The sequence below is a fragment of the Thermobia domestica genome, chromosome 3 (assembly GCF_964235325.1).
Source record: "Thermobia domestica chromosome 3, izTheDome1.hap1.1, whole genome shotgun sequence".
In the NCBI taxonomy this organism is placed as follows: domain Eukaryota; kingdom Metazoa; phylum Arthropoda; class Insecta; order Zygentoma; family Lepismatidae; genus Thermobia; species Thermobia domestica.
The window spans coordinates 47321484-47339514 of NC_137456.1; the positions used below are offsets into that span (position 1 = coordinate 47321484).

The following is an 18031-nucleotide window of genomic DNA, read 5'->3' on the forward strand; positions in this document are numbered from 1 at the left end:
TTGCTCAGAGCAACTTTTGTTGTACAAGGTCAAATTTATTTGTGGGAAACTATAGACAATTATTCAGTTTTGATTGACTTATCAAAGGACAGTCTTCAATGAATTCAGTAGTATTTTTTTATTCACCATTCTACTAAAGTGATCGATATTAGACCGAACCACACATAGAGAAAAACATTACAAATGTACTAACAAAACGCAATACAAAGTGGGCTGAATCCGTACAGCACACAAAACTTGCAGTTGTTTAGGTTATGCCCTCATGCTTCTATGAGTAACATTAGACCGCTTTGCCACGTTATATGAATCTTGTAGCTTTTATAAAAAAAATGTTGAAACCCTATGATATTTCTCCATGTAAACATAGTCTTGAAAGGGACATACATAATTTTTTTCATCTTGCAAGGAGTCAAACCATGTGCAACTTTCTGGGTCGTCTTGCTTGCTACCTGCTATCGCCCTCCCTCTGACATAAAGGAAAAACCAGTTTCGCCGCTTCCGACACAACGGATTCTTTTGTATAGGAAGGGGTAGCGCGCCAAAATACACGCTTTTAATGAGGTTCACTATTTGTCCACTAGAGTGCAGTGCTGTATGGGTGGAGATATCTTTCTTCCTTTCAGAAAGTTGCTTTCACTTAGGGATGCTTTCATCCCTATTTTCACTAAATAGATAGATCGGGTTGCAAGATTTTTTTATGAGAGCTACAAGATTCATGTAAAGTGACAACGCGGCTTTAAATACCATATTTCTTTTGCTTTCTTGCATGCTCCTGCTTTCATCTTCTTGCAAATCCGGATGTCTTAAGTACGTGAGGGATATTGCATAGATCTAACTGTATCCCTTAGAATCCTTTCCGCGCCTTTAGTTTCAACAGAGTCACGTATGAGTTTTAGACAGGATGACTATGATACTGATGTAGTGGGAATAGTTTCTTTCTCTCTGTTGAAGGGGTAGACTGAAAATTTAGGAATAGGAATAGAGGTACTATGTATACAAGAAGTATTTATGGGTTTATTTCATAGACAGTATATTAACTTGCATGTATGGGCTGAGCATCTGGAAGTGGGTCACTTGGAAGTGGCAACACTGCCAAACTGAAGCGCATGATGGCGCTAGTTGACATGCCATCTACGTCTCAGAGGACTGCTATTTAGTTTGCCATGAGTTGTTGGCCAGTGCACATACATGTTCACGCGGTAGAAGCCTTTGTTTACGAGAAGAGTATAGTTGTTATTCAGCGGAAGCTACGACGTTCGTAGGACTAGCATTTTAGTGTCCCAAACAGGAAAGCCATTGCCAGGCGGGAGAAACTGGTTCTGTCGTCGACAAGAATTATGAAGAACCTTCAAGGACAGACCAGAAAACATTGATTATATACGGCAGGCTTTGCAGTAAAGTTCGTAAAGATTAGCTCGTCGCTATGCACGAACACTGCACATGTAGCAAACATCAGTGCATCGCATTTTGAAAGAAGATATACACTATTATCCATACAAGGTACGGATTGTGCACCAGCTACGGCTGATTGACAATACTCTTAGAAAAGATTTTTGTGAACTGTTTTTAGACAAACTGAATCGAATGAAGACTTGCTGGAGAATCTTATAATGTTTGATGAGGCGAATTTCCACTTGAATGGATATGCCAATAAACAGAATTTTCGTCCTTGGTCGAACACAAATCCTCAAATTCTTCCTGAGACTCCTTACTACAACACTAAGGTTGTCATTTGGTGTGGTATCAGTATTGTTGTGGTATTGTTTCACCCACCTGGTAATTGCTTTCCTGTTTGGCACACTAAAATGTCGGTCCTACCCTCGTCACAGTTCCCGCTAAATAGCAATTATACTCTTCTCGCGAAGAAAGACGTCCACAGCTTGAACACTCAAGTGCACTGGCCAACGACTCATGGTAAACTAAATGGCAGACTTCTATGATGTATTCGGCATGGCAACTAGCGTCACCATTGTACAAAAAATTTGGCGTTGCCATTTTAAAGTGTCCCATTTCCCGTAGGTCACCCTCTATAATTAACATTCTTAAGACTTATTTAGTTTTTCAAAGGTCAAGAAGCCTATTCCTTGAAGTAACTACAAAGAGAATAAATCTGTATTATTTTACTGTTTGAAAAAATAATGAAGAATCATTCGCCAGAAGTACTAAGTAAAGCTTATGAAACTAACTCCATTTATCTGCAGAGAGATCTTGATCAAGACGGGAAACCTGGAGGCTATCGGAGGTTCACTGATCTGAAGAAGATACAACCAGGTCTGAAGGCAACACTGTCTCTCGGAGGGTGGGGAGAGGATGGTCGGAAATTCTCCGACCTCGTCTCACTCAAGGAACGGAGAGATACTTTCGTCGAAAGCGTTGTTAGTGAGTATAAGAAATAAAATATTTATTATGAAGTTTTGAAGAAATCTGTGTATTAAAAATGTCATCAATTTCTGTATGAAATGTACTAGACAATTTCGTAGTTGTTTTTGCTTGTATGATATTCATATGTTCCTAATATAATTTGCGTCTTTCCAGCAGTCAAGTAGGTATCGCGTAGCCCTTAGGTATATATGGTGCCGGTTCGATTCCCAATGGTAGATCAGATTGTACTTTTAAGCTCTAGTCACGTCCCATAGAGCATCGGGGCTTAAGAGGGACGTTCAACTTTAAAAGACATCATATAATTTCCAAAATAATAGACCATCAAAGTTCTTAACATAGACATGAGGATGAGATCTGGAAAGAAGGTCAGATGCCTCTTCTAATGATACATTTTCCTATACAATAACAAATTCTATTGAAGAACGCACAGTTTTAAACAGAATCGTTACTTTTCTTTCTGGATTTACTCAGTAAAAGATGTTTTATCCTTCCTCCCAGTCAGAAAGTATGAGCACGCTACTGCTCCGCATTCAACTTTGGTTATTTGTTTGTCTTCAATCTTTGCTTGTTATTATTAACCATTGTATTTTTTTACTTTAAGACTTGCTTGACGAATACAACTTTGACGGTTTGGACTTAGATTGGGAATATCCAGGAACAGAGAGTCGAGGTGGAAGACCAGAGGACAAAGAGAATTTTCTATTATTTGCTCAGGAGCTACGAGAAGCCTTTGATAAAGCAGGCAAAGGATGGGAACTCACTGCTGCTGTTCCAGTAGCCAAGTCAAACCTCGACGAAGGATACGCTGTCCAAGAGTTATGCAGGTTAGTAGTCGCTTTCAGTCAAACGATTCATGCCTGTGATCCCTGTTTCCATTCCCAACATGAAAACAGAAATTGTCAGTGTTGATCTGTCATTGTCAACAATTAGAGAGTTTTGGAAACTATCAGTAACGACCTCAGGTAATCTATCAATAACAGAAATAGCGGTGGCGGTTGATCATTACACACAATAACTAAAAGCTGTTGGTAATACCAGGAAGTTTATTTTTATAGTAAACTTTATTCTGGGCATTACCGGCATCTATGGCCTTAAGCCTGTTACATATGAGGGATGACGCCCCTTGCCGAGCACACTATCCGGGGAAGGGGGAAGGAAGGAAGCGTATGTTAGATACAATTCCGGCATTTAAATGGTGTAAATGAGGAGAAAACCTCACCCAGGATGGTTGGCTTGAAAAAGCTGTTATACCTTTACGACTGCATCCCTACTGGGTACTGCTCACATAAAAAATGAGAGTCTTAGCTACTGCGCTACGCTGGGCCACCAATAGCAATTTCTTAGGTAGGTCAAAATACATTTCATCAAGATTACACGTTATAAATATATGTGTAACATGTATCAAAATTTTCTACAGAGGTTCCGGACTGTATAAAGAAAAGAACAGATAATGAGGAATGAAGCCTATGTTTAGACGGAGAAAGTCATTAAGTGCTTACTGAACCAGAGCGTAGCGCCAATAGTAGCAATAAAAATGACTCTGTTCTTGTAAAATGACTCTGTTCTTGTAAAATGAATCTGCTTCTACCCTGACCACTAAGATCGTCTGATATAATCCCTTGTGGCTCCTCTGAGATTGCATAACAATTCTAACATATAAATCTATAACAGGTTGCATATCAGAGATTTGATGAAAAACCGTGACTGTAGTTGCTACCATTGAATCAACAGATACTAGGTAACGTGAGGAAGAGAAATTAGATTGCAAGATTGGCGTTTGCCGTGCTGCAAGCGAGGATATTGGAGCATCTACAATGCGAGGTTCCCCGGTTTTCTTTCACTTTATTCAGTCCACTATTATACAGCCATCTCATCACCGCCACCCTGCTTAACCTCAGTGCATAATCGTAAGACATCAATTATTTTTTTAAAAAAATGCATGTAATAGTGCGTTTCTTTTCCATTTGTTTGTATTTTCTTAAATAAAAATGAATTCATAAACCTCACAGAGAAGTGTTGTACACGCTATATTTATTAATATATAATATTCTTTTTTATGAAGTTATAGTCCGCGTTGCCCGAATTGGCGTGTGGCATCAACCAATAAGCTCGCAGTGCGCTGTTACTAAACCTTCAGGGAGGAATCTAATCATACATAATTGATTTTGTTCATATTTGTGGACAATTATGAATGATTAGATTCCTCCCTGAAGGTTTAGTAACAGCGCACTGTGAGCTTATTGGTTGATACCACATGCCAATTCGGGTGACACGTACTATAGTTTCCTTGCTAATGATTTCTTTTTTAATCGATCGACAAGCCTCTCTTGACCAAGAAAAATCAAACGAGTTATAGGTAAACTAGAAATAAATAATCCCCAACAATATGTAAACTTAACTTGCGTTAATCACTCAACTATTTTTGCCTTCTTAAACTTTTGCTTACATCATATTATTGAATTATTCTCTTGTCAAGCAGAAGATGTGTAGTTGGGAGTAGTGCATTTATGACTTCATAACTTACACAGAACTTTTCGCTCACTTACACGGAAGGGTTCCACAAGTTGTCGCTAAAATCTGATTGCCACATAGCACATCTAATAGAGCATCTTGAGAAATGAACACGAGCAAAATTTAAGGTGCTATGGACCAGAAGAATAGAAGCTACGGGGATTCAAAATTTGAATATCCAAAGAATTATACAGTGAAACCTGTCTATGTTGGCCACCATCGGTTCCATCGAAAAGTGGCCAACTTAGACAGGTGGCCAACTTACAGAAAATAAGTATGATTTGAGTATTTTTAGAATAGGATTTCTAGTATTACTTGATTGTAAAATTTTAATAAGCAGTTGCACGACAGCTACTTATAAATAATGTATATAGAGTAATCAAAAACATACAGTACTAGAAATATATTAGTATAGTATGTTTAATATATGTGCATACCTTTATCTTCCTGAAAACTAATCTGGTACATTGAATTATTCGGATTGAAAACACAATAACACAAACAACCATGAAATAGAAGAGTATGTACGCAGTTGATTGAAATTGATATTATAGCACACTGAGTTATTCAGTTTGAAAACAAGAAAAGCTAAGTTATAAATTGAGAAATTCATATGCTATTTATATGACTTCTTTTCAGTTGTTACTGAACAGTAGTTCATTCTAGACGTATTTGTTTTATTCTTTTTGGCAGATATGCACATTCTAATATTGTAGTTAACTATTACCTCTTGTTAATGAACTAGAAGCGTTTCCCTCGGAGCAAAAAAAGATGTTTTGAGAAAATCTTGTGGGAATTCATATCTCATAAACTCCGCTATCTTTTGACAAGCCGACAGGTGCCAATAATGGACAATTGAGATGGTTAGTTTCAACCTTGAGAATTTTCCGGCATTACTAAAGCTCCCCACTGGTGAGAGGAGTTGATATAGCTAATGGTTTTACCAAAACAGACAGGGTAAACAAATACGTACAACCATTTCCTGAATTCCTGTACGTGCTTTTTCTTATTCACATCTTCCTTCACCACTCCTTTATGAGGGTAGCGTTCTGGCCATTGACCTCCAAGAACAAATCGTGCAAATCTATGCTTTTTGTGTCCAGTCACAAATACAGAACATCTGCCTCTCATATGGGAATTCGAAAGAGTTAAGAAAAATAATAAAACTGTATTTTGCGTGGCCAAGATACGCAGGTAAACTTATCATTATCATCATAGGGTAAACATTGCTTCAGTGTGGCCAACTTCCAAGATAGACAGGTGACCAACTTATAGAGTAGTAAGTAACGAATGTCTTATGGGAAAATGCAGGTTCAAGACGAACTAGGCAAAGATAAGCAGATGGCCAACTTAGAGAGGTGGCCAAGTTGACAGGTTTCGCTGTATCATGGAATTTTGTACGTTTAAAGTAAATATCTTGAAAACCGTTAAAGCAATCAAAACAAAAGTTCCACAATATAATGAGAACAAAATGCCCTACCGAAAACCATAAACAGGGTTTCCATAGGTTAAGCAGTGTTGCCAACTCAGCATAAAATATTTTATTATAAATAGCACCATATACAATTGTGCACAGATTTAAAATGCACTATTATCACTAAACATAACAGTGAAGTGTACTGGTACAGTGTTGCACACAATTGGAGCTACGTGTGCTGAAAATGTACAATGGAGAAATCTGATATGTGGCAACAGATGATAATAAAGGAATCTGGATCTCATACTACGAATTTAGTTCAAATGCATAACACGGATAGTTTAACATAGCAAAATGTCAGGAGTGTCACAAAATATTAATGCATTTGAAAAACGAAATTGAGTGTTGCCATTTTTACTTCCTGTATCAGCTCCGAATCTATATAGGAGTGTAAGAGAATGATTATGTAAGTTATGTAAGTTATTTAAGTAATGTAAGTTATTTAATGTAAGTAATTTACAGAAGTCATGGTATGCAATTCATACAGAATTTGTAGGTTATGTACAGAATTAAAGCACACACAATAAAATTAAATCTAATAACTAATAACCAAAACAGCTGATACAAAAAGAGATACTAGTATATGAATTGCGAATGTCACATATTCATACATAGGGCTGTAAACTGGCCGGCTTTTCATTGACCTGGCCGGAAAAATTGCTGTTATTTTGATTAAAGCCGGTGACGGGTACAAACTTCTCACCAGCCCCTTTATAACCTTTTTTTTTTTTTTTTTTTTTCAAATTTGTATCTAGTTCGAAGTGTAGATATTGAAAAGTAGCTGTCATTCTGTAAACTCAAAACTGTTACCTTTCACCATCTATCAACGATTACCGGTAATATATTTTGTTCACCTGTTTAGAAAATTTTAGGGATGACAGGGACTGTATCAGGAAAAGTTTGAAATTTACTTTCAAGGAATTTTATACATTTATCAACAATTTCCTATAGTTGAAGTAGAGACTATATTTTAAAGAGTGAATTTCATTTTCCAAATACAAAATTGTCACGTAAAGATTATTATACTTTTGTTCATCTGTTTCGATAATTTTTTTAAAAAATGGTAGTTACTGGTAAATACAATAAATTGATCAATGCGGATTGATCAATTCCAGTTTCTCATTTATAGCACAATGTATCCAATAAGCTTATTAGTAAATGTTCTAAGGACATACAGAATATATGTGTTAATGCACTTTTGTTCACGATAGTACATTTCCTTTCCATGAATAGGTCCGAACAGAGATACTTCACGCTGAGACCTATATCATAGAGAATTTTGAGGAAGTGCCGTTTTTTTACAGAGTTGGCAACCCTATTTATATATCAACACACACACACACACACACATACACACACACATGTGCGTAAAGAAAAAAAAACTACATTCCAAATCATCCGTCTTGGTTGTTACGCAATGCACGATGAACATAATATACTTCCACATGAGGCGAAACAATGTTTATCAACGTTCTGGAAAGCAACCTTGAAACCCGCCAGATATAGGAACAACATGTTAGCTGGGAGGGGTCCAAAGTATTTGAGGAAAGTCCAATACGTCTACGTAATAACGAACCTGTCTTATACTGTACCCGAAAAGATAAGTAATTCTTAATTACTGTTACCTATATTTTTAGAAAAAATGATAGAACGATTATTTCTGTAAGAAAAGAAAAAGTACATGATGAGGCGTAAAATAAAATATTTAGCGTACATCAATCATTTCTCTGTTAAACAAGTATAGTTCGTTAGAAAAGTCTACAAATGTTAGTCACGTTTCGACATTTTTGGGAGGTCCGGACCCGGTGAACCCCCCTCGTGGTTACGCCTCTGAGCATTGCTAACTAGTCCCAAATTCAATGTGACTTCCCCACTATACAGTTTTATCAATAGCATAAAATATACTTATTTTATAAAAGAAATATGTATATACTAAAATACTATCCACAGATGGGGGGGGGGGGGGGATTCTGCATATTGACTTATTAATATTTGGTTCACAAATTACTGTAGAAGAAACCTTCATTATCTATATAAGCTAAGAATTAACTTGTAAATGCAGATCTACTTTCATTTGATTTGTGCTCTACTACATATATTCTTTCTTATTTTGTAATTCTGCTATCACTTTTTTAAAATTGTCATTATATTGATTTGCTTCTGTATAAGTACCGTGATTTAAAAATATGAATGCATAAAAACAAATTCCAGTTGTTAATTGCTAGTGAAATAAAATTCAAAAAGCTTATTTAGCGCGAAAAACCTTCTCATTCACTGGAAACCGTGCTGTGTTGCAGAAGCACTGCAACGACCAGTCCCTTTAACTTCTGAGATAGGGGAAAGGAGACTTAACATTCGCTCCAATTTTTGCGCTGAAGGAATCTGGTCGTTGTATGCTCTCTGCAACACAATATAAATTAGAGTCTCTGTGACGGATTATTTTTCGCTTTTTAAAACGGATTAACGAAACGGACAGTTACAGAAGTAAAAAATATGTTATTTCAAGCATATATGAGAGTATTAGAAAGTATTTTTCTGTTCTTTATTACTATTGCTAATAATATTTTTTCTTGAAATACTTTGGTCGTTGCTCAACGCTAACATTAGACGCCACTGTTTCCAATGTGAATATGGTAATATTACAGAGTACAGTAACATAATCATATGTAGGAAAGGAAGTAAAAGAATATGTCACTTAACACGAAAGATAGAAACCAAGAAAGTACTCTTCCAAATATTGATAAGATAATCGAGAGCCTGTTTACAGAATTAGAAAAGAAGTATTTCTTTCCTTGTGTGTATCATCTTGTTTTCGTGACTTGTCTGCTTATTCATCGGGGCTACAGGAGTATAATGCAAAATCCTCACTTGTTTTTAGTGCATTCCTTTATTACCCTCTGTTGCCACACATCAGATTTCTCTATTGTATATTTTCAGCACATGTAGCTCCAACAGTATTCAACACTGTACCACTACACTTCACTGTTATGTTTAGTAATAATAGTGCATTTTAAATCTGTGCAAGTTTGTAAATAGTGCTATTTCAAAAAAAAAAATTATGTTGAGTTGGCAAAACTGCTTTACCTATGACAACACTGTTTGTGGTTTTCGATAGGGCATTTGTTCTCATTATATTGTGCAACGTTTCTTTTGATTGCTGTAACGGTTTTCAAGATATTTACCTTAAACGTACATAATTCTATGACAATTTTTTAGATATTCAAATTTTGAAGCCCCCTAGCTCCTATCCTTCTGGTCCATAGCACCTTAAATTTTGGATATTTTCATTTCTCATGATTCTCTATCAGATGTGCTATGCGGCAATCAGATTTTAGCGACAACTTGTGGGACCCTTCCGTGTTAGAATACCGAAACTTGATGAAAGATGGGGCGCCACATTTGGACACACATGTGACAGATTAAATCTCAATAAAATTCTCCTCAGCTTATTGAAGTGCCCTCGTACAAAATTGCTTAAAAATAAAATGTTTGAGTTTAATGAAGCCCCCACGATTAGGCTATGGTAGACAATAATAAATGAAATGAATGGATGATGATGAAAGAAACTGTGGAATGCAGCAAGAGAGGGGAACGGAAGAAACCCGACAAAGCATACTTACATTATTTATTTGTCCATCCATTTAACCATCACAAATCCGATTTAACAAATTTGCTTAAAACATATGTTATGAAAAGAATATTTCCCTAGAATTCATGCAAGGCCGTTTTCGAGTCGTATGTTTTAAGGATATTAAATGGCTGAAGTTAATACACAGATACACACGATAAATCGGTTTTGTGTCGGTAACTATACCTATTAATATTTGTTTTATTCTTTTTAGTGTACTTGACGTTATACATTGCATGACTTATGACCTGAGAGGTCCTTGGGTGGGATACGCTGACGTTCACAGCCCTCTTTATCCTAGACCTGGTCTTGATGAAGGCGAATACCTCCAAATTAATGTGGTAAGTTTCTGAGCTATTTTAATGTGCTTTCTTTCTTTACTGGATTAAAACATCCAACACATTTCAATCAAAAATTTTCTTGTAGGCCTTTTGTCTGGAGAACTATATATAGTGTAGCCAGTGGCGTATTTACGATTTTGTTTCGGAGGGGGGGGCGGGGCTTTGCCTGAAAATGTGAAAATTCTGCAAGATATTTCATATACTTTACTAAAGTAAGCAAGATTTCGGGGGGGGGGCTTAAGCCCGGAAGCCCCCTAAATACGCCACTGCGTGTAGCCAAACCCAAACTATCAGTTAACTCAGTATGATTTGTCTATTTCGTAGAAAATACGAAAACTTGATCTGGGGGTCATTCAAAAATATGGCTCTTGCTCTAAAAACTAATTATTGACCAAGATTGCAATCTTTTGATCTATTTTTTGAATCATTCCTAAAATTTTTGGCTAAGATGACAATCTTTTGATCTATTTTTTGGATCATTCCTAAAATTCTTATTTTTCTTTGCAATAGGCATTGATTAACTTCATTTTTAAAGAGGTTGGTTTACCAAGAATTCCTTTATATATTTACTCCGCGTGTCAATGGATCCGTCCGGAAAACAAAAGCTCAAGAGAGCTCACTCGCGGCTTTGTGTACAAGCCTTTGGTATGGTAGACCCGATTCAATTTCCTATGTAAGCTCATGTGTTTTGGATTCCACATTAAGCTATAAGTCCACGTCTCATATTACCTCGCTGCTGAAACGGACGTTATACCCAGCACCAACAAACTAAAATTTCTCGGACAACTTTGATAGGTCACTACCAGTTTTGTCCAACAATGTAAAGAGTGAAAAGTTAGGAATCGAAATAATGTAAGTAAAAGGCTAATAGTCATCGCAAGAAACAAAGATTATCTCTAGGAAGTGCTTTCGAAGAACATCGCCTTCATCGTCAGCCTAGGCACACTTTAAAAATAACTTAAACCATAAAAAGAATTTTAAAAAAATGTGCAAAGTAAAAATATTCTTGTCACTATAACTAACTAACTAACTAACTAACTCTATGGCCTATGGAACCCGGAGGTTCAATGCCGCGTTCACAAAAGCTCTCCACTGATTTCTATCCTTAGCTAACTGCATCCAGTTTCTACTTTGTATTCCAATCTCAGCGAGATCCATCTTAACATTGTCTTCCCATCTGCGCCTAGGTCTTCCTAATGGTCGTTTTCCGATTGGTCTTCCAGTCAAGACTTTGAAAACGTTTCTATTTTCTTCCATTCTAGCTACATGACCCGCCCACCTAAGCCTCCTAGACTTGACGACCCTAACAATGTTGGGTAGACCATATAAATTATGTAGTTCCTCGTTATGAAGTTTCCGCCATTCCCCATTCCCGTTCCTCTTGGGTCCGAATATTCGTCTCAGGATCTTGTTCTCAAATACTTTCAGTCTATGTTCTTCCCTCAGAGTAAGTGACCATGTTTCTCAACCATACAGAACAACAGGCATGATTATCGTTTTGTATATTTTAAGCTTCAGATTCCTCGATAGAATTCGCGATGACAAGAGATTTTGAACTGAATAATAACACGAATTCCCTGCTTTTAGTCGACATTTAATTTCTTCGTGAATATTATTTTTTTCTGTTAATATTGATCCTAGATCACTATAATTAGACATAATTCACTTGTCACTGTTTACTGTTGTTTACTGTTTTTTTCTATTTTCATTATCTTCCAGACGGCGAAAATGAGCAGTAAAAACATTGCTCCAAATGGCACTTATGTCACCTTTATCTGAATTGAGCGCCGGTTTCTCCTTATAAATGTAATAAGCTTCTTTAATTTTCCGTTCAGTTGCTGTTTTTGCTTTTTCGATCAAACATGAATTAACAATGTTGTGGTTATTTTCTTTGAGATGTGATGCTAATCCAGATAACTGTTGTAAGCTACAAGATTTGGACGTGCGAATATGCTCAGCGATTCTGGTATAAATATTCCTTTTTGTTTGACCTATATATATATTTGATCACATTGAGATTTAACCCTATAGACGCCACTACTTTGTTGGAGATCAGTAAAAATGATTTAAAATTTCTAATATATTTTTCTATAGGTTTCGTTGATGTTATATTTATTCAATGCCTTCTTAATTGTTGCCGAAATATGTGGAACCAGAGGGACACCAATCCATTTGTCTTCTTTGGTATATGTTGTTGGCCGATTGTGGGTGCCGTGGATCTCCCGCTGTAGCTGCTTGTACCACTTCAGTAATAAAGACTTTTGATGGCCATTTCTCCGTAGGGTTGTCCAAACAAATTGAGAAATCAATATAAGAGAGAATAGTCTGTCTTATCTACAGTTCTCCTAATGTGTTTGGACAACCCTGTTATATGTTTCTAATTTAGTATGTGGTTTGATAATTGCTTCTGTTGGTTAGGGTTGAATTGGTCAAGAGTGAAGTAATGATATCTACTCCCGCGAAAACAAAAACTTTCACGGTGCATATTACCTTGAATTGTAACTTAAAGGTAATGCAATAGCTGAATGTGAATGATTCGTTTTAATTTTACTGTAAAAAAAACTTATAGTGCACCCTTTTGACCAAGGATGTTATAAATAGAGGATCTGCCCATATGTATCTTCATCATATGTATATGTATGTAAATCGATGAAGTCAAAAAACAACCGAGCATCGGCACGTCTGATTGGCTACTCTCGTTTCTGCCATCGTCTGATTGGCTACTTTCGTTTCCGCCATGATTGTTGCTCAAAACATTGCAATCCTATTGGACGGAGTGGGCAGAGTAGGGGTGGCGAAACTGTGACGTATGGCTTCAAGATTTTGTTGTAAGGGCAGATCCTCTATTTTATAAGATCCTTGCTTTTGACGTATTTTTTGTTTGCCACGTTTTGTTTCCTACTAAGAATTAAGAATTACATCATTCAAGCCAAAGAAATAAACTACTAACAAACTAACTAAATAAGATAATGTCACAGTCTATGAAATATTGTGGACGACCAGTTGGATAAATCAGAGATTACACGAATATTAATTTTCCTTTCTGGATATATTTTATAGCGTGATGGCCTTGCTTTATGGGAGGAACGTGGTTGTCCTGCAGAGAAACTGGTCGTTGGAGCGCCATATTATGGAAAAAGCTATGTTCTACAGGATCCGACTAAACACGACTTAGGAGCACCTATTGTTGGTGGAGGAAGCTTAGGTGGATCTTATCCAGAGGTAAGGAGAACTGTAATAAATATACCGAGTTATAACACGCTGGCAGGGGCGGATGAAGGTCCGGGCAACCCGGGCACCAACTGCAACTGCCTGGGGCGCCACAAATAGGGGCACCAAAACGAGCTACAAAAGTAAGTTCTACTGATATTTTTGGTTTTCTATCGATATTGTTATTTTATATTCTTGTTGAGTAGCGTCAGTTACATCATCTTTTTCCATTCCACCACGGAAGAAAAGATGATCGTAGTACTAGGGGAAGCTTATCGACAAATGGAGTCATGGCGTCTAAAAGAAAGAGTAGACCTATGTCATGTATTTGATTATTAATTTTTTCTTTTTGCAAAAATGGGTTTAAAATCACTGTAATACAATATAAAATATAGGCTAGGACTAAGGTGGGCGCCAAAAAGTCACTTTGCCCGGGTGAAAATTTTGCCTTAATCCGCCCCTGCACGCTGGATTTCGATGTGAGAGTTTTCAGCAGTGTTTCTTCCAGGGACCTCTTTGGAAATGCCTAACTGCCAACTCCTCACGAGCTAAGATTTATTAAATTGCAATTACAAGTAACTCTTGCGCAAATAGCATTTCAGTGCAGCTTTCGCACATTTTGATTTTGAACCTTCTCCGATAGCAATTCTATAAGAAAGTCTGATTCTAAGTATTCTATTCGCTTTCGGAGCTCACGACACCGAAGCCGAATATCGTAAATCTGATTTAAACCACTCGCTGAGCAAAATAATACGTTTATCGTAAAGCAAAACAATACATCTTAATTTTCGATTTATTTATTTATTTATTTATTTATTTATTTTTTACACAGAAGACACTTTATGTGAGTTTTCGTTTAAGTTGGAGGCGAGAAATTCGATATAGTCGTATAAACAATAATAATTAAAAATAAGTATAAACATGTGTTGCACCATTTTCGACAACTTTGCTTCTAAACCGAAGAAGAGAGACACTTTTTACAATATACAAATTTTTCAGCTTTATACTCCTATTCATTAATCTTTTTTCTTCCAGTGTGAACAGTGAGCATTTCTATTTCTTCTATTATAAACATTCGTCATTTGGTTTAGTAAACATGTTTAAATAAACATCTAGCAGTCGAACTCCGTTTGGTGAAGGGAAGGAAGTCATTTGGGGAGCAGGGCTCCGGTTTGCCCCTTTTCCCATGGATACATTCCTGGTATGATGGTACTTCGAAACACATTTGTGTAATGAATATTACATTTAGAAGGTTCAACTCGAATACTTATATCAAAAGTTGGGGACTCCGTTAAACTTACGTTTCTTGAAATTGAATAACTATAGTTCAAATTAATCTACAATTTATCTTACCTCCCACGCAGGGACGTACGCAAGATTTATTTCGAGGGATCAAAAGCTTTTCGCTGAGTTCAAATTCAATATAAGGATAAATTATATTAAAATTAGTAAAATTACCCCTAAAAATTGAATAAGTTTACAGGAAAGTCTGAATTTCGGGGGTGGATATCTGGACCCCTAGGATCCATTTCCTGCGCAAACCCCTGCTTCCATGAAGCTATAATTTTGAGTTAAATCTCCTCCACTATATCAGCATTAATTTCTACACGCCATTAGTGCATTATGGGAATGCGATTTTATAATTTCATTCTTGTCGGATGCTCTTTTATAGTACTTTCCGAGTTCTTAAAACAACGAAATTGACACTAGTACATGTTTCTTCACGAATTTCACGTTTTCGTAATAAAACCATTTCCAGAGTGTGGATTTATTGCTTTACCACCCTGTTTGTTCTTTAAACATTAACCACAACCAAGAAATCACAGGCATACATATACATTTGATATGTTCCTGCAGAGAGTTTTAAATGTGCTAGTAGGATAGATTCAGCGATCGTCAATTTGAAGTTATCTATACAATGGTTGTTTACACTCTCTGAACTTCAATAGACTATGTATCCCTGAAAGTATTTTTATTCAAACATTGTCATTTACCGCTCTTGTACATTCAAGAAACAAATAAATCTCATTATACTGCGCGGCAGACAAATTGGCGTGTAATGAGCATGCGATGCGTTATTAACAAACTTCCAGTGAGAATTTTGGTTTCACCGGGCGAGTATTGTGACGTGTTGACAAGGAGTATAATGGACTTCTGCATCAGAGCATTGGCAACAACTCGGATTGGTAAACTTCCAATGAGAAGTTTGGTTTCAGTGGGTGAGTATTGCGACGTGTTGACAAGGAGTGTAATAAACACCTGCACCAGAGCATTTACAACAACTCGGATTGGTTGACGTGAGAACAGTGTTCAAGATCAGACTCAAATTAAGCTGATGTGACAATAAGAATTCAGTATGGATAATTTTTAGTTTCAATACCAAACTTATTGCACTAAGAGGTCTAATATTTTGTTTTGTACGTTTTTTTAAAGCTATGTTCATACCTTCAGAGCGACGATGGTTGGACCAGGGCTTATGATGATGTAGGACAAGTTCCATATATGTACAGGGGTAAGAAAATTTGTTCATGTCTTTGGTTTGTATTATATCGTAATGATCAAATCTGGAAACACTAAATTCAAAGTTAGATTTCAGAATCAAAATGTCTCTTAGCTTTTCTTCATAAGCAAAATTATTCTCATTACAAATAATAGTTTGCAATACACTGTACTTTCTCTACTTTATTTCTTGCACACAATAGTAGTAAGCTAGTGAAACTGTCAGATTACTCAGAGCTCCTTGAGGGATCACCATCTGTTTTGGCCAGAATTTAGAAGATCAACATTTAGAAACGGATGGAGGTGATAGGGCCTATTTCAACATTTAGAAATGGATGGAGGTGATAGGGCCTATTTCAACATTTAGAAACGGATGGAGGTGATAGGGCCTATTTCAACATTTAGAAACGGATGGAGGTGATAGGGCCTATTTCAACATTTAGAAACGGATGGAGGTGATAGGGCCTATTTCAAATCGTTAATGTTAGAAATGAATCATTTCCAGTTTTAACGTTGATTACTATGGAGCAAAAGCGGAAATAGACAGGAGAAGCGGTTTCCTACAATTGATAAAGCGTTCTAAGAATACGCTTCCTCTCATCTTTAACTCTTTATTAAAACCGGAAGTGACAGACATCTACTGCGACTGCCAGTTTCAATACTAATCTATATAGAGGAAAAATGATAATGGATAGCTAGAAGTGTTTTTGGAAGAGATTTACCGTTTTAAGAATATGTACCATCTTTTCACTAAACCAGAAGTGACAAACATCAAACATTTCCGGTTTTAACATTGATCACTATATAGTAATAAGTGAGTTTTGTTTCCCAGTTTTTTTTGAAGGCATGATAGATTTCTGGGCTAAGCATATTCAGTATGGAAACAGACCTATACCTCCAGGATGTATTATAGCCACAGTGAGAGTTGAAACCTGTTAAATATTAAATTTCTACCACTTCTTGTCTTGCGTTCACCCGGGTTCGATCCCCGCCCCTGCCAAGTGAACTTTGTGGCGGACAAACACCATGTGCGTGGGTTTCCTCGGGATTCTCCCGTTTCCTCCCACTTTCTTCATTCCATCATTTCATTCATTACTCATCATCACCGTCTAACCGTCATAACCGTTGGACGTAAACCTCAAAGATTTCATTTTTTTAACCACTTACTGTCTTAATAGAAAGTTACAGAAAATGATGGAATCATTTCTTAAGAGATGCTGAATCGATTCGAAAAGAAACGCTTGAAGCTATGTGTTGTATGGTAATCAACGTTGAAAACGGAAGTGGTTGATTTCTACCACTTCCGGTTTAAATCGGTTCTGAAATAAACGCTTCCCGATATCTCTTACCGTTTCTGGTCTATTGAAGTTAATATTGAAACTGGAAATACTAGGAAATTTCTACCACTTTTGATATTAGTATGGTGTTACCGATAGTTGTGATGAATTTTCTTGAGACGCTGAGTCTATTCAAAAACAGCTGCTTTTCGATATTTCTTATCGTTTTTTTTTTCTTGTATGACGATCAACATTGAAACCGGAAATGGTTGGGTTCTACCACTTTCGGTTTGAGTAATACGTGAATAAAGAAGATTAAACCTATTCTTAGGATGCTGTATCGTATTTAAGAAAATATTTCTCGATATCTATTACCATTTTTGTTCTATGAAGACCAGTGTTGAAACAAGAAGTATTGGGAAATTTCAACCATTTCCAGGTTTAGTAGAGTGTTAATGAGCAAATATATAAATCTTTCTTTAGGAGTTGAATTGATTTTAAAGCTTGTCTCTAGCTATTACCTTGAAATATGGTGATCAACATTACAACCGGACGTAGTAGTAGTAAATTTTTTACCTCTTTCAGTTTTAGTAGAGTAATGCGGGTAAAGATATCTTTCTTCGAGACGTTGAACCTATTTCGAAAAGCCGCTTATCGTTATTATTACCGTTTTTGATTTATGCGATCAATTTCGAAAGTGTTGATT

General features: G+C 36.5%; 1 protein-coding gene across 1 annotated transcript in view; it reads left to right on the forward strand.

Annotated features, from left to right (window-relative positions):
- LOC145681765 (endochitinase-like) overlaps nt 1-18031 on the forward strand; it is a 32708-nt gene that overhangs the window by 12176 nt on the left and 2501 nt on the right. The window contains exons 4-8 of the mRNA XM_081753377.1: nt 2202-2379; nt 2984-3206; nt 10213-10339; nt 13400-13561; nt 15983-16061. Of these exons, the coding sequence (XP_081609503.1) occupies nt 2202-2379; nt 2984-3206; nt 10213-10339; nt 13400-13561; nt 15983-16061 (769 nt within the window). The remainder of the gene's footprint in view (nt 1-2201; nt 2380-2983; nt 3207-10212; nt 10340-13399; nt 13562-15982; nt 16062-18031) is intronic.